The 26,344-nt window shown below is 54.5% G+C and overlaps 2 protein-coding genes across 5 annotated transcripts; one reads left to right on the forward strand and one right to left on the reverse strand.

The window, feature by feature from the left end:
- The first annotated feature begins 1,379 nt into the window (after positions 1–1,379).
- Positions 1,380–16,374, forward strand: MAP3K10 (mitogen-activated protein kinase kinase kinase 10). Of its 4 annotated transcripts, none has more exons than XM_061597278.1 (11): positions 1,380–1,745; positions 2,177–3,289; positions 6,134–6,314; positions 6,683–6,831; positions 8,069–8,244; positions 9,495–9,735; positions 10,924–11,046; positions 11,916–12,054; positions 12,240–12,352; positions 13,320–13,889; positions 14,331–16,372. In XM_061597278.1, exons 2-11 carry the CDS (start codon positions 2,533–2,535, stop codon positions 14,702–14,704), a joined length of 2,823 nt encoding a protein of 940 aa, XP_061453262.1. In that variant the 5' UTR covers positions 1,380–1,745; positions 2,177–2,532; the 3' UTR covers positions 14,705–16,372. The 4 variants fall into 4 exon arrangements, with proteins under 4 accessions (XP_061453262.1, XP_061453264.1, XP_061453265.1 ...); XM_061597280.1 differs by having other exon boundaries at positions 2,326–3,289; XM_061597281.1 differs by lacking the exon at positions 10,924–11,046 and having other exon boundaries at positions 14,331–16,374.
- Positions 16,375–19,973: 3,599 nt separating this feature from the next.
- TTC9B (tetratricopeptide repeat domain 9B) lies at positions 19,974–26,082 on the reverse strand. The gene is made up of 3 exons (XM_061597771.1): positions 25,617–26,082; positions 21,284–21,466; positions 19,974–20,522 (listed from the first exon to the last, which is right to left on the reverse strand). The coding sequence occupies exons 1-3, from the start codon at positions 26,080–26,082 to the stop codon at positions 20,440–20,442; spliced, it is 732 nt and encodes a 243-aa protein (XP_061453755.1). The 3' UTR covers positions 19,974–20,439.
- Positions 26,083–26,344: the final 262 nt, after the last annotated feature.

Consider the following 26,344-nt stretch of genomic DNA (forward strand, 5'->3'; position numbering starts at 1 on the left):
AAAGCTGCATGAGATTTATTATTTATTACTAGCAACCTCATACCCAATGTTGCTTGGGAATTCGAAGAAACTAAAAAAATCAGTGCAGTTTTGAAATCAGTGATTAAAATGAGTGCAGTTTTCAAACATTCAGTCTGTCATCTTCAAAATGGCACCCAATTATATCCAAATATGGATGAGAAGCTGCTCCTTGATTTAAGGAGCCATTATGCAAAATTTGGCTGAAATCAGTGCAGCTCTGAAAGGTGTAGTTTGCCACCTTGATTCAAAATGGCATCCACTTTTATCCAAACATATGTGAAAGCCTACTCGACTTCAGGAACCATCATGCAAAATTTGGTTATGATGTCTTAAAAGGCATCCAAATGCCTAGGGAACATTCAAAATATATACTAGATTTTACACACTTACGTTTCAGCCATCACTTCCAAGACCTTCTATCTGCAGCCTTCTGTTTGAGAGCAGTTGCAGCAATAGTGGAAGCGGCCTTCCTGTTGCAGACCTCCTGCGGGGCCTGTATTTCATCTGTTCCTGTAGTCCAAGGGGCTCAAGCCAAAAACTAGAACTCACTGGCAAATGGAACACACAATATTGTTTGCATTGCAAACTATCTGTTGTCAGTCTGAAAATCTTGAGGCTGAGGCCACCACATGAAGAGGCAGCCAGCTGAGAAGTCTGGAAGCAGCAGAAGATGCTGTTTCTGGCCAGCCACCTGCGCTGCATTTGTATCTGTTTTCAAACAGTGTCTTCTTGCTGTCCTTTACAGAGTTCTTTTAAAAAAACTGTCATGGTAAATTTTGTATTGTAAACTGATGTAGCTATTGAAAAGGGAAAAGTGATATATACATTTCTGAAATCAGTAACACACACACACCCGCAGCGTGATCAAAGCTGAAGGAGCGAGCCAGCAGCTCCCGCTGTGCGGATGCGAAGGCGCAAAATTCCGCCTCCAAGGCGAGCGCGGGGAGCGGCTTCTTGCCAAAGAGGCCGGAGGGGCAGCGGGCCAGGCAGCTAGTTGCCAGCCTGCGCGGCCCTTCATAGCCCATGAACCTGGCCCCGCGGAGCAGGGCCATTTGGAGAGTGGTCCGGCTCACTCTGCACGTGCTCAGCGGCCCTCTCCTCCCGCGGGCGGGCGGGCGGGCGCGAGTCCCCCTCCCGGCTGCCGGCTCTGCGGCGGCGTTTCCAGGGGGACGAGGCCCTGAGAACTACGAGGCCCATCATGCACCAGGCTCCGGCTCGTGCCGCCCCGGCCACCCTTGCACCAGCTGACAGATCCAGCGGCTGGAAGAGGGGATGCCTGAGCACCATTAGAATAATACGCCGCCCAGCCCAGTCCGGGGGGAGGGAGGAGGAGGAGGAGGGTTGACAGGGTCCGGGGGAGGGCTGAAGAGGCAGGCAAGGCGGTGTTATCCCTCGGTGCGCCCCCCCCCGATTGGCAGGGCGCTTCTGGAGGGTGGCAGGGGGATTGGAGATCGCCTGGCTGTGCCGGTGAGGAGGGAAGCCCAGCAGGGAGCCCCCGCCCGCCGGCCCCGCCGCGCCGCTCGGGAAATGGGGGAGGCGAGCCGGGGAGGGGGCGGCTGCCCCCTGTTCTGAGCCAGGACCGGAGGCATCCGCAGGGTTGCCAACCCTCCCGGGCGGGGGCGCCTTCTGGGCAGGTGCATGGAGGAGGGGCTTGAAGGACGCAGCCCCGCCGCCGCCGCCGCCGCCGGTGGGCATCGGGCGCCAGACGCAGGAGAACTGGCCAGGTGAGGCTCCCCTTGGCGACAGCGGGCAGGTAGCGCAGGCCCCATCCGGGCCCGCCTGCCAGCCAGCCAGGTGGCCTTCCAAAGGTGGCCCCTGCTCGCTCGCCCTCCCCGCCCCTCCGCAGGCAGCTTACATAAGGGCTTGCCAAGCTCATCCTGATGCCCGCTGGGGGGGCCACCGGGAAGCAGGTGGACTAAGCTGGCAGACCAGCAGCAGCAAACAGCGGTGCTGGTGATGGGGGCTGCCTCCCTTCCCCCTTTTATGTGGTGGGGATTCCCATACACGGTCCCCCCCCCCAGCTGCGGAGCAACCCTCTGGATGCCCTCTGAGCATGGCATGTGGGCTTTTTGAAAAATATTTGTCTCTCTGTTTCTTGGTCATCACAGGGTGGTGGTGGTGGTGGGCAGATAATAGCCTCTTTCTTCTCTGCCAGGGGACGGCGGCTGTCACTCCAGGAGGCGGCCAGCTAGAGCTCCCTTCAGCTGGGAGAGCAGAGGAGACTGTCAGACTGCAATGACTGTTTTTCTTTAAAGGAACAGGATTTCCTACAAATTATCATAAGAGCCATTTATTCCTTTGCAGTGGCTTTTTGCCCCCTGTCCAAAACTTGGAACCTGCCAAGGCGCCTTGACAGTTAAGAAGGGGTCCTGCCGTGGTCCAGCAAGGAGGGGTGTTCCAGTGGGGACGAGGGACTCCCAAGAGGCCGGAGCTCTGGATGGTGGAGGATCTGGGGATTGGGTCCCAGCAGGAGCTGTTGCTGGCCAGTTGGCCCAGCTGGGTCTGTGAGGCATGCAAGGCCCTGACCGGTGGAGAAGGGCCCCCACAGCAGACACGTACTCAATGGATCAGGCATGCAAGGAGACAGGTGACTCCGGGGGGCTTTGGACTGCATGCCCGTCCACCCCCAACCCATTCTGGACAGCTATCTTCGACTACGAGGCTACGGCAGAGGAGGAGCTCACCCTGCGGAGGGGGGACCTGGTGGAGGTTCTGTCTAAGGACTCCACTGTCTCTGGGGACGAGGGCTGGTGGACTGGCAAACTTCAAGAGAAAGTCGGCATCTTCCCAAGCAACTATGTCACCAGCGACCCCGAGCACACCCAGATCCAGAGCTCCCTGAACTGCCCTCCTCCCCTGGAGATCTCCTTCCAGGAGCTGGCGCTGGAGGAGATCATCGGCGTGGGGGGCTTTGGGAAGGTCTACAAGGGGGTGTGGCGAGGGGAAGAGGTGGCAGTGAAAGCCACCCGCCAGGACCCCGACGAGGACACGGCTGTGACAGCGGAGAATGTACGGCAGGAGGGTCGGCTCTTTGCCATGCTGTGTCACCCCAACATTATTGCCCTGAAGGCTGTTTGCCTCAGCCCCCCCAACCTGTGCCTGGTCATGGAGTATGCCCGTGGTGGGGCACTCAACCGGGCCCTGGCAGGCAAGAAGGTGCCCCCCCATGTGTTGGTTAACTGGGCTGTGCAGATTGCTCGGGGCATGAACTACCTCCACAATGAGGCCATCGTCCCTATCATCCACCGGGACCTCAAGTCCATCAACAGTAAGTGTTACCCCTGTTCCATTCAGGAAGCATCACACCGGCAGCTATGAAGGAGCTGTTGCACCACCTCTCTCCAGCTCTCAGACAGGCCCTGATCCAAACAGGTGCTTTCCTCTCGAGTGGCCTTTCTCGCAGCTAGCCAGGCACTTTATCAGTAACCCTGAAGCTTCTGCTTGGGTGGCTGGCTCCTGTGACACTGGAGGTGATGAGAAGGGTGCCAAGCCAGAGCCCAGGCGGCTGGTTTGGAGACAGGATTGCCTGGATCTGATGGCTCCTCCTCCAAGGAGACCCCAGTTCCAAGTCTAGGCAGAGCTGAGCCTGACACCAGCAGGCTGACATCTGGCAGGACAAACGAATGGAAGTAGTGAACCCTCGAGTGCTGACCCACACCATTGTCATGTCCCCAGCATGATCTGGGTCCTAGTCTTGATCTGGCTGGAAGAGGTTCTGCAGATTGTTACCACTTCCCCCGTAAGCCCCGAGCCCTAGCAGAACAGGAGACAAAGGCCTTCGGTCCTGCCCTGTTTCTACTCCAGGCCTGGCCATTCTTCCAACCTCTCTCTTTAAACACAAACACAAACCTTCCTCCTTTGTACACCAAAACCAGAAGCTTGAACTTGGCCTGGTATTATGATGATTCTGGTTTTCACATTTCACCTGTTAAAAGGCTAACAGGAACCTCTCTCAATCTTACACAAGAGTTCTTAAAGTTGTATTTTGCTGATGTCCCCGAAAGGAGCTTTGAGGTGTGAAATCAGGCCAAAGAGCAACTCAGTGCCAATTCCAACTAGTCTAGGACAATCTTAGCAGAGGCTGGCTGGGCCCAGACAGGGAGATGGATTCCTCCTGCATGGTTTAATGAAGAGTCCGCTTGGCCATCTCTTGCTGAAGAAAACATCCTTCAGCCAAAGCCACTAAGTGGAAGCAGCACAATGGATGGAGCTGAGCGTAGAGACCTCCTCTGCCATTGGCTGATCTCAGGCAGCCTTGGGCAAGACATACACTCTCAAGCCTCAGTGCCCGATCTGTAAAATGGCCACAGTGCTGACCTTCTTGACGAGAAGTTGTGGCGAGGGTTAAACACAACTGAAATTGTGATACATGCTTGCAAATTTTAAAAGTTGATCAAAAGTGTGCAGATATCACACCAGCTTTTGCTTAGCAATGGGACAGAGTTCAGAAATGCAGGAAGAAAGAAGCTAAAGCAATGAATTAGTTGTCCAGCCTGTATTGCCACAGGGCTCACTCTCCTCCCCCCCTCCCATGTGTATGTTCTCTTTTCACCCTTGCTCATCTGTGAAGGACAGTTGAATGGCTGGAGGGGGGGAGAGAGAGAGAGAGAGTCTTCCCCATTTCTTCAGTGCTGAGGATTTATTTGTTAGTTAATAAAAATGCTTATATCTCACCTTTCTGTGGGATGTTCAATGTGGCTAACAGGCCAAAGTAAAACCATAATAAAACAGCAAAATCACTGAAAGACTAAAGGAGCAGATTACAGAACATCAAACAGAGCCAACATGAGAAAGGGGAAGAGCAGTTTTTGGTTGCTGCCTTTGTCAAAGGTGTTAACAGTACTGTCTCCCACGCCCACAGAGGGGGATATCTGAGCCTCCCCAGCTCATTCTGGCTGCCGCAGCGGAGATATCCCTGCTCTCTGCACCCACCAATTGTACCTCCCCAGGAAGTAGCTTCAGCAGAACCCCTGGGTGGATGAGCACGAGTGTGTGTGTGTGTGTGTGTGTGTGTGTGTGTGTGTGTGTGTGTGTGTGTGTGTGTGTGTGTGTGTGTGTGTGTGTGTGTGTGTGTGTGTGTGTGTGTGTGTGTGTGTGTGTGTGTGTGTGTGTGTGTGTGGGGGGGGGGGGGGCTTTGGGGGGGGTCCTCCTCCCAAAGCATTTAGGGCTTTAAAGGTAAGGGCCAGCACTTTGGATTGAGCCTGGGAACAGCAGACTGGGAGCCAATGAAGGGTGTACACTGCGGGAGTCATAGAGGTGGTCAATCTGTGAGGACACTCCAGATGGCACTGGATTCTTCCAGCTCCTCTGGGTCCTGGCAGCCAGCACTGTCAGTGGTCAGCGACGATGGAAGTTGGAGTCCAGCAATCTCTGGAAGGCCACAAGTCTCCCACCCCTTCTCTAAAGAATGGCCCCAGTTAAAATTCTAGTGGCAGTACTTTGCATCCGCTGAGCCCATTTCAAAGGCAGCCCCACATTGTTTTAATAATCTGTCCTGGGTGCATAAGATCACAACTTCTGCTCCATGTCACTTTAACCAGAGGAATTCCCATCACAGTTCTGCCCTCTCCATCTGTAATGCCAAGGAGAGTCCCTGTCTCATCCCAAGCATCCTTTGCAAAGGTGGGAGGAAAGGACACCCTGGAGCCACCAACCTGGCCCATGTGGCAGGATGCTTGATCGGCTGTATGGGGTGACTGGCCTGCAAGGTGCTTTGCAGGACGCCTCCCGAGTCTGTCCCCACATCTCTCCCACACCCCAGGCCTGGCTTTTCAGGGCAGCAAAATGAGCTTGTTCAAAGGTGGTGGAGTGGGCATGGTTGCTGTGGAGACAGCACCATCATTGGTCACCAGCCGTGGCCAGTGAGGGGGATGGAGGAGGAAGGGAGGTTTGTTTAGGAAGGGATTGAGAATGTCCCACCTTTCCAAAAGCACGAATACGCCTAAGAATGAAACTGTGAAATCCACCACAAGCTAAAAGCAAACCCTGAGCATCCAAAACCCAGCCAGTAAATCTGGCAGGCGCTGAGGCAGCGGAGGTGGTGCCTGCCTCTTCTCTTCTGTGACTCCTTCTGCTGGTGCCACGTGGGCCTGTTTCTCCTGGTCCTTTCCAGTTCTAATCCTGGAGCGCATCGAAAATGACAACTTGAATGGCCGGACCCTCAAGATCACCGACTTTGGCCTGGCGCGTGAGTGGCACAAGACGACCAAGATGAGCGCAGCGGGCACTTATGCCTGGATGGCACCCGAAGTCATCAAACTCTCCCTCTTTTCCAAGAGCAGCGATGTCTGGAGGTAAAGGGGCAAGGGGGGGACAAAGCGGGGGCCTCCTCGCTCATCCAGAAAGTAGCCATCTTTTTTCCTCCCCAGCAGGGCCAACAAAAATGCAGACTGAGCCCACTGTTCCTGCTGTGGAGATGCAGCACTGCAGAAAGCTTTGCCAGCTGAGCGAAGGCCTTTTGTGCAGCTGGTAAAGGCAGAGGAGCTCTCCTCCTCAGGGGCTCTGAGGCTACTGACGGAGGCCCTTTTGACCCAGAAGTGCTGTGTGCCTTTGGTAACTGCCCTGGGCCAGGGAGAGGTGACAACTCACTGTGCTGGCTGCCTGAGGGTCTGGGTGCCCCCCACTCAGTCCCCGCCTGTCCTTTCTCTTCTGCCCTGCCCAGCTTTGGGGTGCTGCTGTGGGAACTGCTGACTGGCGAAGTGCCGTATCGAGAGATTGATGCCCTTGCCGTGGCCTATGGCGTGGCCATGAACAAGCTGACGCTGCCAATCCCCTCTACCTGCCCTGAACCCTTTGCCCACCTGCTGGAGGGTGAGTGAGAGGGGTGGGTGGAGCCCAGACAGCGCCTTGTTGATGCTTGCTCTGTGCTGTTGGCATGGGGGCAGCCAGGGTGGCGTGGGGGCTTGTGGCACATGCTGCGGCCTGTTGCGCTGTGTGTGGTTGTGTTGCTTAATTTCATTTAAAAGCAGCACCACAGCAGCAGAGAGTAACAGCAGATGTTGAAATGTGAGTGTGCCAGCGTGTGCATGCGTTTGCCTAAGAAAGCAGGCTTTTACCCTGCAACAGCATCACTGAGACTGGAGACTTAGTAAAATAAGAAAAGCTACTTTATTTATAGAAATACATAGTAGATAGAAAAGGCAAACCTAGTTCTAACTAACTAGCTAAGTTGGAGGCATAACTCCCAGGTGTAGGAGTCAGCCCCATGCTAGGAGAGAGAGCAGAGACAAAGGGAGTCTCCTCTCTCCTGGTCAGCTGGAGGACAAAGGAATGGAAAGGGCGGAAGTAGGAGGGGCAGGTAAGCTTCCCTAAAGGCATCACAGTCCATTCTAGCGACAGAAGGAAGTCAGTCAGAGCATCACAGGTAAAAGGTAAACAAAGCCTATCCATCTGGAGGACCCTAGCCCTATCTTCCCTCTGGAGCTTAAACAAAAGAACAAAACAGGAGTTGCTCTTGCCCCACTTCCAACAAGGCCATCTTCCCACCCCCCAATCACAGGGGAACAGTCTCCCCAGCCCTAGGAGTAGGAAGGAGGAGGGGTGCAGCTAGAGTGCCATCGAGTGGGCAAAAGGGTCCTCAGCAAATCTGACCCAAGTCTGCTCTGCTCAGTCAAGGAGACTGCCTCCCCCTCCCCCCTGGTATAGCACCTTTTCTCCCCACGTCCCCTTCTCCTGGCTCAGGACTAGCCCAAGACATTTTGCTGCCTGTGACAAAGGACAAGGTGGAACCTTCCCACCCCTGCTCTTTTTAACTTGCCTGGGCACCCGTGAGGGCAAAGTCCAGGCCAAGAACCTTGCCCAGCTGCCTGAAGCCAGTTTCCTTTGCCCATCCCTGTCCATGCTTTGGGGAGACTGCCTGGGAGGACTTGGCATTGAGGGAGGAGCCACCTGCACATGCTCAGAGGCCCTCTCTTTATTGTTTCAGGGCAGAGCCCTGGCACTGAAGGCAAGTCTGAGCCAGGCCCTGTCTCTGCCACCGTTAGAGGGGCTTAGTTAGCTTGCACCTTGTGTGGAGCAAAGTGTCTCCCTGTCTTCTCTCCCCATGCAGAGTGTTGGAGCCCAGACCCTCATGCCCGGCCAGACTTTGGCTCCATCCTGCAACAGCTGCTGGCCATAGAGCAATCGGCCATGTTCCAAATGCCTCTGGAGTCCTTCCACTCCTTGCAACAGGACTGGAAAGTGGAGATTGCTGGCATGTTCCATGATCTGCGCACCAAGGAGAAAGTGAGTCCCCGTCTCCTAACCCCACCGCCACCCCGGGCTTCCAAGCCAGGAGGCACCCGTCACTGGGGCCAGGCCAGGCTCTCGGCCTCTTGGCCACAGCTACTTTGGATGGGGGGGGACCTCTGGCCCATGGCCCTCCATTTGCCCCCCCCGGCATTTTGGCCAAGTCACCCCCTCCTGATCTACCAGATGCCACAGATGCCAGATGGTGTGGGGCAGGCAAAGGTAGGGCTTAGACGAAAGGGGCTTTGCAGGCAGCGCCCATCAGCTGAGCAGCCGTGCCTGCAAAGCCCCTTGTGCAGCGCTTCCCAACACGACTGTCAGCTGGTCGCGCTTGGGAAGCGCTGGGCACCCTCTGCCGTGTGGCTTCAGGTAGGTGGAGGAGCAAGAACAGGGAGGCAGGCGCTGCCTTATCCCAAGTCAGCCCATTGGCCCTCTGGCTCAGCACTGTTTGCACTGGCCGGCAGCAGTGGCTCCCGAGTTTGAGGGAGGAGTCTCTCCAGCGCTGCTGGGAGATGCCACTGGGGACTGAACCGGGGGCCTTATGTGCCCTGGCACTGAGCTACAGGGGCCTTTGGCAAGGGGGGGGGCTGTGGGCCCTGGGCGCCAGGGGCTGGGTCCCAGATCCATTTCTTTTGGAATCCCCTTCATTTGCATGCAACTGTGTGCATGCTGCAAAGCTCAGAACCAGTGAGATCCACCTCCCCCCGCCCAGCCAACCACCCTCTTAATTTGTCTAGAGGCATATGCAGTATCTGGATGTGTCTGTGCCTGCGGGTGAGGGAGAGAAGGTGTGTGAGATATTGGGCAAGACTGGTTTTCGTTTCAATTTGTACATAAGCACCAGTCCTTGCTGGGATTTGGCGTGGGGGGGCAGGTACTGTGGGACTGGGCCCAGAAAGTCCTCTTGGCCCGTACAGCTCAGAGTTAGCACAGGCAGCAAGAGACAGCCTAAGCAAATGAGTGCTGAGGGTCTTTGAAGTAACCAGCCTCCTTCCCACAGCCAAGAAGAGCACAGATGGGGGGGCAGCAAGGGCTGGCCAGGCATCTCTCCTTCCTTTTATCCCAGGCTTGGGCCATGGCAGCTGCAACATTGGCAGACATACGCTGACTTTGCGCACCCTCAGAGGAACTCTTTTTTCACTGCTTCTCCAGGCTCAGCCCACCTTGCTGTTGTGAACAGGCCGGGGGGGGGCTTAGGGAGCCCCTTCTCTGTCTTCTGAACCCCCTCTTTGCACCCCACTTGCCAGGAGTTGCGGAGCCGGGAGGAGGAGCTGCTGCACGCGGCTCAGGAGCAGAAGAGTCAGGAGGCAGAGCTGCGCCGGCGCGAGCAGGAGCTGGCCGAGCGCGAAATAGACATTGTGGAGCGGGAGCTGAGCCTCATCATGACGCAGATGGGCCGGGAGAAGCCGCGCGTCAAGAAGCGCAAGGGGCACTTCCGGTGCTCCCGCCTCAAGCTGCGTGACGGGAACTGCATCAGCCTGCCCTCAGGTACACCTCAGGAGCAGAGCACCCCGCAGGCGGTCCTGTGCCGGATGGCGCCAGGCAGGGCCGAGTGCTTGATCCTGGGTTGCCCCCCCCCCGTGTAGGAGCACAAGAGCTTCGGGGGCCGCCTGGAAACACGCCTGTCAGGTGCACAAGGGCAGGCTGGCATGTGGGGCTCCCCTTGAGGTTGGTCCAGAGGGGAGGCTGCCGCTCCTGCGCAACGCAGCCCCGAGGTGACTTATGGGGAGGACATATAGCACCTTGCTTGTGGGGCCGATGTTGCACTGCCCATCCACTACCGGGCCAAGTCCAAGGTCAGGATCAGGTCGCTTGAGAGACCCCTTTACCCCTTCTATTCCCAGTAGGTCACTTGTTCTGCAGGAGAGTTTCTCCTGCACGTTCCAGAGATATCCAAAGCCCTCTCCACAGTAACTCAGAGCAGGGCTGTCAGTGCGGCTGCCCTTGTTCTGTGGAACAGCATCCCTGTTGAGATGCGACAGGCGCTCGCTATCTCCACTTTCTGGAAACAACTGAAGACATTTTTATTTCAGTAAGCTTTTCCATTTGGGTGAAAAGGAGTCTATCTTAGGTGCTCATTTTGCGTTGTTTTTAAACCTACCTTTAGTCGCCTTTTTTTGGTACTGTTTTTAAAAACTATTGTTAGCTGTTTCGGTTGTACATTATATTTGTAAATTGCCTTGAGACTAATGAGAAAAGCAAATAATAAATTTAATAACAACCCTGGCTAGGGAAGGGCACTCCAGAGACTTTCAGAAGCTCTCCTAAGTCTCCCTTCCCACCGAAAACTCCTCCTCCTCCTCCTCCTCCTCCTCCTCCTCTCATATCTCCTTTTGCCCCCAAGCCACAAGCCACCCCCAGATCCCTGGTGCATCCCATCACACACACACCCAGTGTTCTCTAGCTTCCTCAAAATAATTGCCTCTCCATCCATTCCTGCACATGTGAACCCAAAGACCCTCAAGGCCTCCCCCTTTGCCTGCCATCACACTGCCACTGCCCAACACCCCCACATCTTGGTGCAAGGAGATCCGGCCACATTGTGGCCAGGCAGGCAGCAGAGCAAGGGGCTCCACCTCCACCTCTCCATGCAGGGAGACTGGAAGGTGGGTGGAAGGGCCAGTGGGGACTGATGCCTTCTCTGCCTCCATCCTCCTCCTCCTCCTCTTTCTCTAGGGTTTGAGCACAAGATCACGGTGCAGGCCTCACCCACCCTGGACCAGCGGAAGGGCCTAGGGGCGAATGGAGCCAGTCCTCCTGGGAGCCCCATTGTCATCCCACGCCTGCGAGCCATCCGCCGTGAGTGTTGGCACATTGGGTGACCCACCCATGCCCCCAAGAGCACCACAGGGGCTTCTGCCCAGGGAAAGGCAGGGCAGGGCTGGACCAACCACTGGGCACAGGAAGCTGGGGGGGGGGTGATGGGACAGTAGCAACCTCATATCCCCCCATGAGCTCTGATTGTGTTCTTTATGTGGAATGGAGGGGTGCCATTTTTTCCTTTGCCTCAGGCAGCAAAATGTCTTGGCCAGCCCCAGGGACGTAGACCGGTCTGTCCCTGTCGGTGCATCAGGGTGACTTTTGATGTGCCCCAAACAGTTGTTCGGTTGGAGGCTGGCATTTTCTGGAAGGCTAGTGAGGCAGGCGTGTATGCCCCCTCCCTCTCTGCTGCCCCGGGGCCTTGCAAGGGATACATCTCCTGGCTTGTGTGCTGAGCCCTGCTGAGGAGCCACATCTCTGGGGCCCTCTTGGGTATTCTGAGCACCCAGGATCCCACCGTGCAAGCTGAACGTTTGGGGGCTTGCTGTTTAAAAAAAGGTTCTCACCCTGATGGCTGCAGATATTTCTTTATTTCATTTATGTCTTCCGGATAGCCCCACCAAGTGAGCCCAAAGGCAGCATAAAACCAACAGAGCGTCATCACAACCAACAGCAGTAGCCGTAACCACAACTCCATCATAGCACCAGCAGAGTCCAAATTCAGCAGCTGAATCCCCACAGTGAAGGGCCATGGGGTAATGGGGCCTGCTGAAACCACTTTAGGGGAAACTTGGGGCTTGTGTGTGTGTGTGTGTGTGAGGTGCTGGTCAAACTGGGCAAAGAAGCTGATCTCACTCTCTTCTCTCCCCCCGCCTGGCCGTAATCCCCCCCCCGCATTGGTGTTGCAGTGACTCCCTTGGATGGGAGCCGGACATGGGGGCGCAACAGCTTGGTCAAGAAGGAAAACCTCATGGGGAACAAGAAGAGAGGCCGGACGTGGGGGCCGAGTACCACCCTCCATAAGGAGAGACTTGGCGGAGAGGAGAGGTATGGGGCCAAGAGCTCTTGGTGGGGAAGGGCTAAGGCAGGGTGGGGCTAAGGAGTGTGGGTTGGGCTCCAGCATTTAGGGGTGAGGAAAAGAGGGTCTTGGAAGGGAGGAGGTGGCTGAGGTGGTAGTTGGGGAAGGAGGAACATGGCAGAGGTCCTTCTTCCATCCCATCTTGCTTGTGTAGGTTGAAGTCCCTGGCCGAGGGGAGCAAGCAGTGGTCATGCAGCGCACCCAACCTGGGCAAATCCCCCAAGCATGTGCCCCTGGCGGTGGGCTTTGCCAGCCTCACGGAGATGGGTAAGTGGCCTCTGTGTCCCCATGGGGTGGGAGGAAGGGCGAGGCTGGGCCCTAGTGTGGGCCACATTTCTCCAGAGGCCGAGGGGCCTGGCCCTCAAGCAGGGGGGCACGGGAGGTGGGCATGGCAGGAGGGCCTTCTCCAAGACCACTTCAGAGCCCCCATGCAAGGCCACTCAGGTGCAATGACCTCCTGAGAACTCAGGTTCAGTATGTGCAGCGGGGGAAGGGGCACACCACAGTCATGACCCTGTAGCCCCCCCCCCCGTTGCTCTCTTAGGGTTGCTTCCTTTTTTTCTGTTGTAAAAAGTCAGACATTGGTGAGTTGGCCCACATTTCAGTGGCATGGAAGGGTTTGGCTAGGGCCCTCATTCACCCGCTCCTCGCCAGCAGGAGGCTCCTGATGGCTGTAATGGCTGGTAGACCAACTGGAGTTTTAGTAAATTAGCAGAGTTTAGCTTAGGGCAGCTTGCGCAGTGCTCTGGCCTGTGTGATTTTGCTGAGAGAAAGTGAGCTTTTACCTTGTTTTGAATCACTCAGACTTAGACTTGCTTTCAAATAAGGAAAGACGACTATTTATAGAAACACACACTGGACAGGAAAGGTGCTACTTTGGTCTAGGTAACTAAGTTGGAGGCTGCAGTGACCGTGCCTGGACATTGCCCTCGTGCTAGAGGAGAGGAGAGAGAGAATGTGGCTTCTTCTGCTCCGGTGGTCAGCAGAGAAGAAAGTGGGCCAGAGGTGTGGATCGCTCCCTGAGCCATGCCAGTTTACACGGAAGCTGGCAGACAGAAAAGATGAGCGCAGGTCAGTGGCAGCCTGGCCAGCTAGGAGGACTGTCTTCCTCTCTGTCTCTCCCCATGCAAAGAGGACCAAACCGGGAGTTGCTCTTGTCACGCTTCTGACAGGCCCCACAATGTCTACCAAAAGTCCTGACCAGCCCTCCCTCTCTCTCTCTCTGCCACTCCAGAGGAGTACATGGAGCCAGAGTGCAGCAGCAGCAGCCCCTGCTCCCCATACCTCCCCCTCTCGCCACCAGGGACCGAGGCCCATGCCAGCCGGCATCCATCACCGCTGCCACCTAGTGCAGAAGGGCGCAAGCGGGGCGTGGGCCCCTTACGCCGCCACCGCAGTGAGCTTGTCCTGCTGGGCTGTGCTTCTATTTTGGCCTCCATCGCGCTGGGCGCTGACCTGACTGAGCTGGCAGAAGGGCCGAGCCAGAGTGTCCCTTCAGGGGCCCCCAGCTCCATCACCCTCCTGTCCCTCTCCTCCCTCTCTGACTGCAACTCCACCAAGTCCCTCCTGCCCTCGGACAGCGATGAAGCCCCCGTGAATGAGCCCATTGGCCTCCCCGAGAGCCCCCCGCCACTTCGCCGCCACAACCCCCTGGTGGACGTCACCACCGAGAGCTTCAAGAAGGATCCCCACCAGTCGCTCACCCCCACGCACGTCAGCGCCACGCAGACTGTCAGCCGAGGGCATCGTCGAACGCCATCCGACGGAGCCATCCGCCAGGGCCCACAAGGCCCCGACTGCCGGGGTGAGCACTAAAGGGCTGGCCTTGATTTGAAGGGGGCGGCTCAGCCCTGGGGCTTGTTTCCTGCACCCAGGCTCCACCCTGGAACAGGAGAAACGCCAAAGGAGCTGTGGAGCGCCAATCAGTCTTACCAAGGGAGTGAATGGGCACAAGCCTCTGTGCTCGCCAGGCATGCTTGAACCACAAAACTTCTCATTTGAGAAAGGAAAGTCTTCTTGGATGAGGGACATGGGGCGAGGGGAAGAGAGAGACTATTTTACCCCCCTCTACGAAGACTGGGGGGGCCTGCATGATCAGTGCAGGTGTATTGCAGTCAAAGGATGTAGCCGCTTTGGGTGTTGATAGTTAAGTAACTAATGCAAATGTTAAAGAAGCTGGGAATAACCCTTTCTTCCCCCACCACCACCACTTTCCTGCCAGCCACACTTCTTCTTCTCCCCCCAGGCTCACAAGAAATGCTGCCCTTTCCTCGTCCGCCAGATGCCTCCTCGCTCCTCACTTCCCCAGCCCAGCACAAGGCCATGGAACAACTCACCATCAACGCCACACCGGTAGAGCGTCCTCAGACACAGGCCTTTGCACCCCGGCCTCGCCCAGCGCCAGGTCGGCACTGCATCAACCCTTGGAAGCTCCTCTCGTTTGGCCGGACGCAGGGGGGCACCTCGTCTGCACCAGGGGAGACCACCAAGGGGGCTCCCCCGGAGTTCTTCCAGACGCTTCTGGACATGGATATGGAAGGGCAGAACCGGGACAGCACCGTGCCCTTGTGTGGGGGGCAAACCTCCTGCTGTGGGCCAGAGACAGACGTATCCCACTGATGCAGCAACTCTCCTAGGACTGTGTCACACACACCCTGCCAGCTGGGTAGCTCAGGGATAAAGCTGTGGATCTCTGGGTCCCAGGATGCATTGCAAGAGGCATATGGACCATGCAGGGCATTGTATTTATTCATTCTGGAGATTCCCATATACTTACTGAGTCCAAGGGGAGCTCATTTCCAAACAATGTGACAGCCAGTAGGAGGTGCTAGGCCAACAGTGAGTGAGTGAGTGAGTGAGTGAGTGAGTGAGTGAGTGAGTGAGTGAGTGAGTGAGTGAGTGAGTGAGTGAGTGTGTGTGTGTGTGTGTGTGTGTGTGTGTGTGTGTGTGTGTGTGTGTGTGTGTGTGTGAGAGAGAGAGAGAGAGAGAGAGAGAGAGAGAGAGAGAGAGAGAGAGAGAGAGTGTTGTGCAGGCTCTTCCAGCCTGGTCTTCATGAGTAATGTCTGATCCACACATCTGTGAGACGTCTTGTTACTTTTTTTAAAAGTGTGCATCAGAGAAGTAAAATGTCTGCCTTCCTTTCTTCCCCCTCTGAAAAAAGCCATAATTCCACCCAACTCTGCCCCTGTGATGAGGGGCAGGTGGGTTCAGGGTCTGCCTGGGCAGGCGCCATCTCCAATGCTCAAAGATCTCAGGGTGGCAAATGTACCTGGTTTATCTCCCTTACATGCACGCACACACAAACGCCTTAACCTCATCACAACCCTGTGAAGTAGGCTAGGCCAACAAGAGAGTGGCTGCTCACCCAGCGACTGCCATGGTTGGGAGGAAACTTGAATTGGTGCCATCCTGGCCCAGTCCCCCAGCCACTCTGCCACACTAGCTTCACACTGCAGGGGCTGGTGAGGATTTCAGGCTTGCCCTCCCTCACCTGCTAAACTCCCCAGGGCCTTTGGTGAGGAACATTTCATTCTCGGCTCTTCCCATTAGACAGAGACCCACAACAGAAGGATTTGTTTGCTGTTGTAAACATTGTCATGACAAAGGACTCCTTCACAATATTAGTGCAGCCTCCGACACCTCTTCCTGCTCTCCCCACATTTAATTGCCTGCAGGCCTTGCTTCAGTAGTAGGAAGTGGCCTTGATCTGAGCCAGAATCTGTTTTCAAGACCCAGAACAAGGAGCGCTGTAAAAGGAAGAAAGTGTTTTTGCGCAGTTATAAATGGCTATACCTTCAACCAGATAAGCTTTGAGCCCTGATACTTCTCCTTTTAGAAATGAAGATGGGGGGGGGGATTAACACGCTCACAGCTGCACACAATGAGGCAAGCCAAGGCTCCTGGGATCTGTTCCCAGGGAGGTGAGAGGATTTCTCCCCACCTCACCTGCTCCCAGGACTCTAGACAACCTGCAGCCTGGGCAGTGTGGCCTGGGCGTGTGGGGAGCACCAGGCTGCTCTCGCAGCTCTCTTTCTGTATCCTGGCCACCCTAGGAGCAGCAAAATCCTTGCAAAGTATCTCTGGGGAAGCTGCGGGGGGGGGGGAAGACAGACACTTTGGCCGCAGCAATAGTCTCTCTCACTCTCTTAGACGCACAGTTAAACCCTTCTGTAATCCAAGTCCCAAATCTCTTCAATTTCCTCTCACGCATCACACACACCATCTCAGTGTAATGGGGGATCAACTACTACTGCCTGGCTCCGTGAGCACAAGACACCAGGGTGAAAATCCCCCCCCCCTGCAGAAATCATCACTTTTACTACCGGTTAGTACAAAAGGGTTGAAAACGAAACTGACTGCCTTCAAGTCAATCCTGACTTATGGCTACCCTATGAATTGGGATTTCATGGTAAGCGGTATTCAGAGTGGGTTTCCCATTGCCTCCCTCTGAGGCTAGTCCTCCCCAGCTGGATAGGGCCTGCTCAACTTGCCACAGCTGCACAAGCCAGCCCCTCCCTAGTCCACAACTGCCCACTGGGGGGCAACTGGGCTCCTTGGGACTATGCACCTTGCCCACGGCTGCACAGGTGGCAGGGCACATAATCCCTGAGCCACTCACTATGGGGGTGATCTTTAGCTGGCCCTTGACACCCAGGAGACAAGAACGGGGATTTGAACTCACAGACTCTGGACTCCCAGCCGGGCTCTCCTCCCCTGTGCTATACCAGCTGTACAACAGGGTTAGGGTTAAACAACCCTCAGGATTACTTATCTGGGTGAAGTGATCTTGAGAATCCACACTGGGGCAATCCAGTTTCATGAGCGGATGTTTCCATCTCTCTCTGCTTGTTGCCGGAGCCCTTGGAGGGCAGGCTGAGGCTTCCTGGGCTGGCAAGGAGTTGTTTGCTCTGCTCTGGCCCACTTAGGAGCCTGCCTGCTCACCCACCTACCCATTTCTTGAAAATCCCACAACCAGACAGGCAAGACCCAACAGCACCGGGCCCCAGAAGCAAAGCTGAGCCCCCATCTCTGCCAGGTCTCCTCCTTTACCTGCGGTGGTGGTTTCTGGGGGTGTGGGGGGAGAGGCAAGACCTCAAGATGTAGAGGATGTGGCCATGAATTTCACAAGCAGCCCAAGAAACTAGTGCAGTTGGCAAGGACACTTCTGCTTCCCTTCTCACTCACAGCCATATGAATGCACCGCTGAGATGGCTTGAGGGAGCCTCCCTTGCAGGGCTGTGTAAGAAGCTCTTTGCACATTTGGAGGAAAGCCTTGTACGCCTGCTTAATACCATGTGGCTGCTTGGGACAGCCCAGGAGTCAGGGGTGCCTCTGAAGCAGCAAGCAGTCCCTCCCTCCCAGGACCCACAGCACTCTTCCAGAGGATACTGCATGGTGGTGGGAGTTGCAGGAGGCAGGTGTGTCTCTCAGCCGGCCGAGGGCAGCTCTGGGGGTGACCCTGCCCAGCATTCCTTCCATTCTGCAATCAGTCCTTTGGACGTTTGGCTTGCAGATCTGCCCGCTCCCCTTGCCTTCAACCCTGGTGCCTGCTGCACACCTCAAGAGGCACCAGAGGACCTCTGTGGCTTCTCCAGCCAGATTATTGGGTGCAGTGAAGATGTCCCAGGGCTTCCTCTCTGCAGACTGAGGCATCCTGCACAAGGCTAGTGTGAGACCCACTTTGATACCAACATGCCAAAGAGGGGTCCCCTGCTCTTCTCTCCCTGTAAAATTCCCCACTCAGGAAAAGGACCAGACGTCAGAGCATGTCAAAGCTCTATCAAGGTGGCTTCATCCGAGTACGGCTCACGCACACACACAGAGTGCCATGGGCCAGCATGACAGGTTCAACAAAGCCACATGAGCCCCTTTTGCAGGGAGACCCTCCCGAAGCCAACTGGCCAAGGATGCAAGCCAAATGGAGGTGGGGGTGGGTCACTGTGAGGACCCCAGGGTGCTGCTCCTGCTGCCCAGGGCTCGGGATATCCTCCTCCCTGGGTGTCCGGACAAGATTCTGCCAAACTGGGAGCCCCGTGCTGCTCCAGAGGGGCTGGTTTCCTGCTGGACGGAAGAGGAGAGGCCCACTAGGGGCTTCCCAGAGGCGTCTGCCTGGCCCCGGGGGGAGAAGATGCTGGAGCTCCCATCGCTTGAGCCAGCAGGGCTCTTCTTTCATCCTGAATCCCACAACCACTCACTGGAGCAAAGTGCAAGGGCTGTTGACACACCTGGGGGAAAGGGGTACTGAACTCTTGGCAAAGCCATCTTTTGGGGAGGTGAATGAAGGGTGCCCTAAAGGTGCTCAAGAAGAGGAGAGGGGAAAATGCATTCCAGGGTGTTGGAATTGTGGCAAGAGCAACTCTTATTCAGTTCGCTTTGCATTCCTAAAGGGAGACAGAGAGAGGGTCCTCCAGCTGGCTAGACTGCCTGTGCCTGTCTTCCTCTACCAAGCTTCCTCCTATTGTAAACTAATACTCTCAGGGAGCTGGCCTCACTTTCAGCCTCTCTTTCCTCCTTTCTTCTCTGACCAGGCAAGAATGTGCAGACAACTTTGTCTTTGCTCCTCTCCCCTGAAGCATGAGCGCAATGTTGCTCTGTGTGTGGTTGTGTTGCTTAATTTCGTTTAAAAGCAGCACCACAGCAGCAGAGAGTAACAGCAGATGTTGAAATGCGAGTGTGCTGGCGTGTACGTGTGTTTGCCTAAGAAAGCAGGCTTTTACCCTGCATCAGCATCACTGAGACTGGAGACTTAGTAAAATAAGAAAAGCTACTTTATTTATAGAAATACATAGTAGATGGAAAAGGCAAACCTAGTTCTAACTAACTAGCTAAGTTGGAGGCATAACTCCCAGGTGTAGGAGTCAGCCCCATGCTAGGAGAGAGAGCAGAGACAAAGGGAGTCTCCTCTCTCCTGGTCAGCTGGAGGACAAAGGAATGGAAAGGGTGGAAGTAGGAGGGGCAGGTAAGCTTCCCTAAAGGCATCACAGTCCAGTCCAGCGACAGAAGGAAGTCAGTCAGAGCATCACAGGTAAAAGGTAAACAAAGCCTATCCATCTGGAGGACCCTAGCCCTATCTTCCCTCTGGAGCTTAAACAAAAGAACAAAACAGGAGTTGCTCTTGCCCCACTTCCAACACGCAATTGCGCCTCCAGCCTAGTTAGCCAGCTGGAACTAGAGCCTTTCCTATCAAGAACGTATTTCTGTTAATAAAGTCATCTTTGTTGGAATATGTGGTTCAACTGCAACTTGTGGGTTGAGGCTGCATGGGGTTAAAAAGGGTAGCTACAGAGGAGACCTCCTGATTGCTAGGCTATACCTATCCTTTGATCTCCTGCTGTCTCTCCCTTCCTGCTAGACTGATATGCAGAGGATGTTGACCACATCTCCTTCTTTCTCTTGAGAGGGAGAGCAGGCATATTCTCTTTGTATCTCCCTCTCCTCCAAGCATGAGGGCAAACACTAGGCTTAGTGTTTGCATCTCCAACTTAGCTAGTTAGCTAGATATAGGACTCTTTCCTATCAAGCATGTACTTCCAGAATAAAGTAGTTATTTCTTATTTTAAAGCTTAAAGTCTCTGTCTGACTTATTCCAGGGAAGGTGTAATCTTTAGCAAAGATTCAAACACACAAAGGCTCACTCAGTCTGTCCATTCCCAATTTTGCTACCCTGCAACAGTCTTTTCTTATTCTGAAACATGTCTGAAGTCTCAGGGATTCAAAGCAAGGAAAAAGCTTGCTTTCTCTCCAGTAAACCACACATGGTCCCTCTGCACAGAAATGCTGAGCAAGCGACACTCAGCTAAACTCTGCTAATTTTACCAATACTCTCACACAGACGAAGAAAGGACTCCTAGCCAAGCCCTGATCAGGGCATCCATTTGCAGCCACCCACATCTGCTCTGAAGTCTGTCTTTACCCCTGCCGCATGACACCCCAAGTTGCCTTCCTTCTGGCATTGTGTGGCCCCTTTCTCAAGCCCTGGCAGCTTCCTGGCATTGCTCTCTGCTCCCAGTGCCACTCAGTTAATCCTATAGAGGCATATCTTATAAAGTCTCTCATTTTTTTTTTAAAGCGAAGCACAAATAAGCAACCCCAGCAGTGTTTTGGCAAGATGCTACATTATCGCGTCCTGCAGCCAAGAAGATGGGGTCCCAAAACTATCCTTCAGGAGCAATGCTCTGAGAACTCTCTAGCTGTGGCATGTGCCAGGGACCTGGTGGGCACACCTGGGGGCATTTTCCTGGATCATGGAGGGCAGCTGGCACTGTTGGCACCACGTGCAAATCCTGTGTCCATCACCAATGTGTGTGTGTGTGTGTGAGAGAGAGAGAGAGAGCTCTGGTGAGGCAGTCCCTCTACTATGCAATCATTTCCTTGTCCCGCTGGCTGCAGCGGCTGATCTTAATCTCTGTCAGCTGAATGTAGCGCAAGACGTTGGTGTCTGCAAAGAGAAGAAAGGGAGCACATTGCGGGAGCCACCAGACTTTTACGCTTCTCCTCCATGGCTCCCCCTTTTAGGGCTGCCTCCTGGGAACCCAAAGCAAAGGAAGCGGCCTTGCACAGAGCCATGCCCCTGCCTCCCCTTCCTGCTTACTTTGACTGGTGCACAGAGGGATCTTCCCCAGTCACCTCTAGTATTCAGGGTCCTTCTAAACTGGAGAGACTGACAGGGACTGAACCCGAGATCTTACCACCCTAAGCACCCCTGACAGGGGTGTAGTTGTCCGGGGTCGCGGTGTGTGTGTCATAGATCTCATTACTTTTAAGGGAGCACGGTCCCAACCAGTTTCCTATCTGTGAGGCAATCGTCCAGAAAGGGGAGCATGATGGCCACTGAGAAAAGTCGTCGTCCTTTCCTCCTGACTGGAGCCAATCAGAGAGAAACCAGTCAGCCACTGAGAAGACTCTTTACAGTAGCTAACTCCCAGGCTTCCCTTTCATGACGATTGGCTCCTAGGGGCATCTGTTATAGTGGAGTGTGGCCTCACAGATGAGAGGGAGAGCAAGGGGCAGAGGGGAAGCAGGAAAGGGGCTGCAGCTGTATGGAGGTGTGACTATCATGAAGGGGACCTTGCACTTCCGAATTTGCCACTCTGCTACTGCCCGCTGAGCGGCGGTCCCTTTCAGACCTTGCACAAGGTCCCCTCTCCATGACCAAACACCCTCCTCTCCCTTGCAGCGTGGCACAAGCAATGCACCCACCTGTGGGCTCACGGCTTTTGGCCTCTTTCAAGTAGAGCATGGCATTGTCATAGTCCCCCAGGTGGTAGAAGGCGATGCCCGCCCGGTACATGGCTTTGAAGTTGCTCTTCTCCTTCGCCAGCACCTTGAGGCAATATTCCCTCACACGCTCGTAGTTCACCAGCTCCGACTGCAGCAGGCAGGCTAAAGAGATCCCAGAGAGAGGAAGTGAGCTGGGGGGGGGATGCAGGACCCTGAGTCCTCTTCAGTATACACCGGTCCTTCCCCAAGAACCGCCTTCTGAATTTCCGGCTCGCCCTGAACCTACAAACTTCCACATTGCCCAACTGCCTGTCATGCCTTGACTCCCCAAGATAGCTCTGCGTTGCCATTAGTACAACCACTATCAACAATATTGATTTTTAAATTTTGTTTTAAATATTTATAAACTGTAGTTTTATAGGAAAATAACACGGCTAGGCACTTCACAGAATACTGCCAGGATACAGCTCCTGTCCAGCTGGCCTTTCAATAAGCTACATTGTAAGGGGGAGGGATGGAGAGACAGACGCCTTGTACAAGAGTCAGGGTCCCTGGGCTCTTGAATTCAAGCCATACCGCAAAGCCGGTGCTGCTGCAGCAGAGCGGATGCACCCCACAAAGGGATCCTCCTCCCCTTCATTCCCCCTCCCACCCTACCCCCCAAACCTGTCTAGCTGCCTCAATTCTGCTAGCAAGCCATATTTTAGGAGGGGCGTGGCCTAGTTTAGGGTTATTATTCCAAAAGCGGAGTTCTGGTGCTTAAAATATTCATGACGTAGCCATCCAGTTGGGCTTTATCTGTCCTTCCCTCCTCCCTTCCTCATCTGCTATCTAAATCATTGAGTTTCTGACTGTTTTTCATGAGACAAAACACATGCAAGTTTGCTGATGTTCGTTTAAGGTTGCAAATCCATTACAGCCCAATTCTGCAGAGAGAGAGAGAGACTCCTAGCCACTCCACCCCATCCCAATTTTGCCTCTGTCTGAGGCTGTTGTGTTCTGCATGATCTGCCATCCTGAGCAAGCACAGAAAACCCACAAAATGCAATATGAGGGGCATCATCCAACCTCCTGAGAATCTCAACATGCTTTCTCAACAGTGATCACAGTTGCTAGTTCCTATTGTTGCAAAGAGAGGCTTCAAAGTCATGGAGGGGAGGAGGCAGGGAAGTATCGGAAGCCAGAAAAGAGGCTGAACAGGATTTCCAAATGCAGGGCGGGGGGTGGTGGTGCAGGAGGAGGAGGAAGCATATGAGGACCCTCCATAGATCTTCATACCTTCTCAGGAGCAGCAGAATCAATTTTACCAAATATTTTTTCTGATAATGTTTTATTAGTTTGGTATGCCATGGCATTTAGTGCTTGACATTTTGTGTGGTTCCAAAAAGTTGCCTGCCAAATCAAATTAAATAATTAGTGACATCAACAGAGCCAGTGACAATATGGTGCAGTGATTACAGCACTGGGGCTTGGCCTGGGAGAACTGGATTCAAAGCTCCACTCTTCCTTGAAGCTCTCTGGGTCAGGCACTATATCTCAGCCATACTTATCTCATAGGGTTGCTGTGAAGGATGGAAAATGTTGGCTTTTCCATGAAGAAAAAGGCTATTTTTTCATATGTGGTGATACAAGAAGAAGAATGCCAAATTATATTGGCAAATGGTCACGACAATCATTAAGGAAATGTTTCATGTACCCATAAGTATGGACCCAAAGTCATGCCTCTTGAACACAAGAGGCAATGTAAATGTTAGACACATCAAATGTAAGAACTATATACTGCAATGCTTGCAAGAATTCTCTGTGCTAAGGCATGGAAGCTGAGTCAGGTACCAAAAGAGGAAGAAGGACAGATGAGAAAAATCTGGGAACAAATAAGGTCATAAACGTAACACGTGTGTTACACCCACCAAAACAGTAAGAGGAGAACAGAGTAAATCCAACCCAACCAGCCACGTGTTGAGTGTATCTGACTTAGGGGCTGGCAATAAGCTGCTACAGAGAATTTTATTATCTTTAATATGTTTTAGAAGATCACACAAATATGTATATTTCAGGATTTGTATAATGAAATGTTACAGGAATTTTACAAAATATTGAGAAACATTAATATTTAAGTTAATAAATAAGGTTTCCTCTCTTCATGTTATGTTATTGTCTGGATTTGTATGAATATTTAATATTTTTAATGGGTGAGGGAGAACTATGTACACTGACGTGAGCTCCTTAAACAAGAGGTGGGATATAGATGTAATAACTTTGAGGGGAAATTTCATATTAAAAACAGATCTCAGACACTGAGTGTCCCCTTCGAGTCTAGTTTGTTCTGAGCCGTCATGCCACAAAACGAGTACAGAGTTATACAAGAAGCAGCCTGGTGATCGCTGAGATTACAAGGAGAAAGAAAACCCAAAACGGAAGAGGAGACCATGTTTCCTTCTGAAGAGACCACTGAACAGGGGGAAGGGGTGTGCAAAGATGGCCTCTCCTTAGGGCAGTGACCAATACATTCTTCCTCCTTCCCCCCCTTTTAAATTAACTACTTTTAAAAATGTATATATACATGGTGTCTGTCGTGTATATTGAGAAATGTGCCATCTTCCCATTGCAATATATTCTCTGTTGCTACTTTGGGCCCCTCTGAAGGCTGGCTTCCGCTGGCCTCCCTCCTCTTCCTGTTCTGGTGCTGCCAAGGGGCAGAGCAAATGATGCCCAGAAAGAAAAGGTTCTGGGGCTCAGAGGACTCAACTTCCCCCTCCCCACCCTCAAATCCCTCTCCTCTCTTCCTTCCTCTTCCCAAATGGAGCAACTCCTGCAACTGAGCTCCACCGGGTGTATTTGCTTAAATGTACTTAAACGTATTTATCTGTATTTAAACATTTGGTATTTGCCCAAATGTCTTTCTGCAACTTTACTTGATTTGTCGTCCTACAAATGAAATGGAGAAAAATCGATTAAAATAATTAAAAATGAACTAAAAATAAATGAAAACAGATTTCAGTTTTACAGACTAACATAAGAAATTTGGCAAAATTGGAAATGTTGGTGAATATGATTTGCATTTTTTTGTTTCACTCCAGCAGGAGGTACCAAAGAAATAGGAAGGAGAAAGTGAAGAGGGAGCCAGGAGGGTCAGAGGGGGGAGGGAGGGAGGTATCATTGCTGGGGCCCAGAAGAGGCAGCGTTCCTGGCACTTGAACTTGGCTTTCCCAGGCCTTCCACAGACCCACTTACAGCCTTCAGCTGGCTTATTTAAACACACCCACAGACACCCAAACAGGAAAGTCTTAAACACATCCCTCCAGTTCCCCTAGGAAACTCAGTGCTCACTTTTGCAACAAGGAAGCAAAGCAGGACCCTGGTTGCTTTGCCCTGAAACTTGATGCCTGCCAAGCACCCCCTGGCCTGGGAGGGGGGGTGTCCCTAAGCCTCCCTTCCTTGAATGAGGAGGAGGAGCTTTGGGGGGGGTCAGTCTGTCTAGGGCACATCCCCTGTGCTTTGTGGGATACTGGGACCTTTTGGGAAAGAGGGGTTGTCTGCCCACCAGACCCGCCTCATCAGCCTGGGCTTTGGGGTCTGACCATTGCCTCAGACTGCAGGCAGCCACCTTAACCATCCGGCAGACTTATCTGCTTCACCCTCGTTCCATTGTGTTTGGATCATGTTTTCCTTCCTCACTCGATTCAGGGTCCAATTGCAGCTCGTGTCTTATCTGGGGAAGGTGGCACAGCAAGATAGCCATTGAGATCTCGCCCATCAATTTAATGGCTGCTGGCCCTCCTGCCCCAGGGCTGACCCTGGGCCTCCCTGTGAGGCCTCCCTGTGCCCCCTGCCCCAGGCCTGTCCAGAAGCGAGGGACCTGGCTGGAGCCACGTGGCTGGGATGCTCAGTCCCTCCTCCTGGGAGAGCTCTGGATTCAGATCTCTCCACTGATCTCAAATGCACGGGGGTCCCCGGTCGCCCTGAATGAGGGAAGCCGGTGCCTGGATCAGAGATGGGGCAGCCCGGTCGGGGGTCTTGGGTCCAATCGGAAGCAGGGGGGGCAAGGGGCAGGACAGGGGCCAGCAGCACAGGCGCCGCTGGGGCCCAACAGGCCGGGAGATGGCCACAGGGGGGCGACCCGTCCCAACACTGGGGGAGGGGGCTTCTTGCTGCCTTTTGCCGCGTCTCCTCCTCCGGCCTCGGCTCGCTGGAGGGGAAGGCAGGTGACCTTCAGCCAGGCCACGCAGGGCCGGCGGCAGCAGGCGAGGGCACCCCTTCCTCTGGGCCTGGCACACAGGAGAGCCCCTCCGCCCGCCCGGCTGAACCCTACCCGTCAGGCTGTTGTAGCACTCGATTTCGGTGCTCTCCACCAGTGCCCGCTGCTCCTCAGAGAGTCGGTGCCAACCGGCCCTGCCCAGCAGGCTCTTCTTCTTCTCCGCCGCCGCGTCGCCGCCCCCCTCAGCCTCCCCCACCGCCGCCTCCAGCCCCTTGAGCTGGAGCAAGGCGCGGTGGTATTTGCCGATGGCTTCGCGGAGTTTCTTCTGCTTGTAGCAGCGGTGACCCTCCGCTTTGAACTCCACCGCCTTCTGGATCTTGGCGCCCAGGGCCACCTCCTCGACCCGCCCGCCCCCGCCCCCCGTCACCCCGAGGACGGCCCCGCTGCCCCCGCCGGCCTCCGGGCAGCTCTTCTTGTAGGGGCTCCGATCCTCCATCTCCGCCTTCACAGGCCGCGGCCCATGCCGGTGGAGCTCGAGCGCCTGTCTCCGGTGCACGAGCTGGAAGAGCGCGCTGTACATAAAGGGCCGGAGCGGACGCAGGGCCGGCAGGGGTCAGCGCGGCGCGCCTGGAGAGCCCGAGCGCTCCTTCAGCACCGAGGACAGCGCCCTAGTACATGGTGGGAAATTCCTCGCGCATTAGCGCCGCCGGCCTGACCTCGGACGTCTTGGCACGAAAGAGGGCGGCAAGGCCGGGAGGGGGAGGGCCCAGGAGTAAGCCCCGCCTCTTCGCGGGGAGGGCCAGAGGGGGAAAAGGTGCGTCGCTCCTGCCGCGTGAGAGCCA

The sequence above is a fragment of the Rhineura floridana genome, chromosome 15 (assembly GCF_030035675.1).
Source record: "Rhineura floridana isolate rRhiFlo1 chromosome 15, rRhiFlo1.hap2, whole genome shotgun sequence".
NCBI lineage: Eukaryota > Metazoa > Chordata > Lepidosauria > Squamata > Rhineuridae > Rhineura > Rhineura floridana.

Bases quoted from the DNA above. Each gene is read 5' to 3' on its own strand.
- MAP3K10 (XM_061597278.1), top strand. From the start codon at position 2,533: ATGCAAGGCCCTGACCGGTGGAGAAGGGCCCCCACAGCAGACACGTAC. The intron at 6,315-6,682 runs GTAAAGGGGCAA...TGCCCTGCCCAG, and splicing joins AAGAGCAGCGATGTCTGGAG to CTTTGGGGTGCTGCTGTGGG. The intron at 11,047-11,915 runs GTGAGTGTTGGC...TTGGTGTTGCAG, and splicing joins ACGCCTGCGAGCCATCCGCC to TGACTCCCTTGGATGGGAGC.
- TTC9B (XM_061597771.1), bottom strand. From the start codon at position 26,082: ATGTACAGCGCGCTCTTCCAGCTCGTGCACCGGAGACAGGCGCTCGAG. The intron at 21,467-25,616 runs GTAGGGTTCAGC...GGATCTCTTTAG, and splicing joins GTGCTACAACAGCCTGACGG to CCTGCCTGCTGCAGTCGGAG. The intron at 20,523-21,283 runs GTGGGTGCATTG...TTCTCTTTGCAG, and splicing joins CAAAAGCCGTGAGCCCACAG to ACACCAACGTCTTGCGCTAC.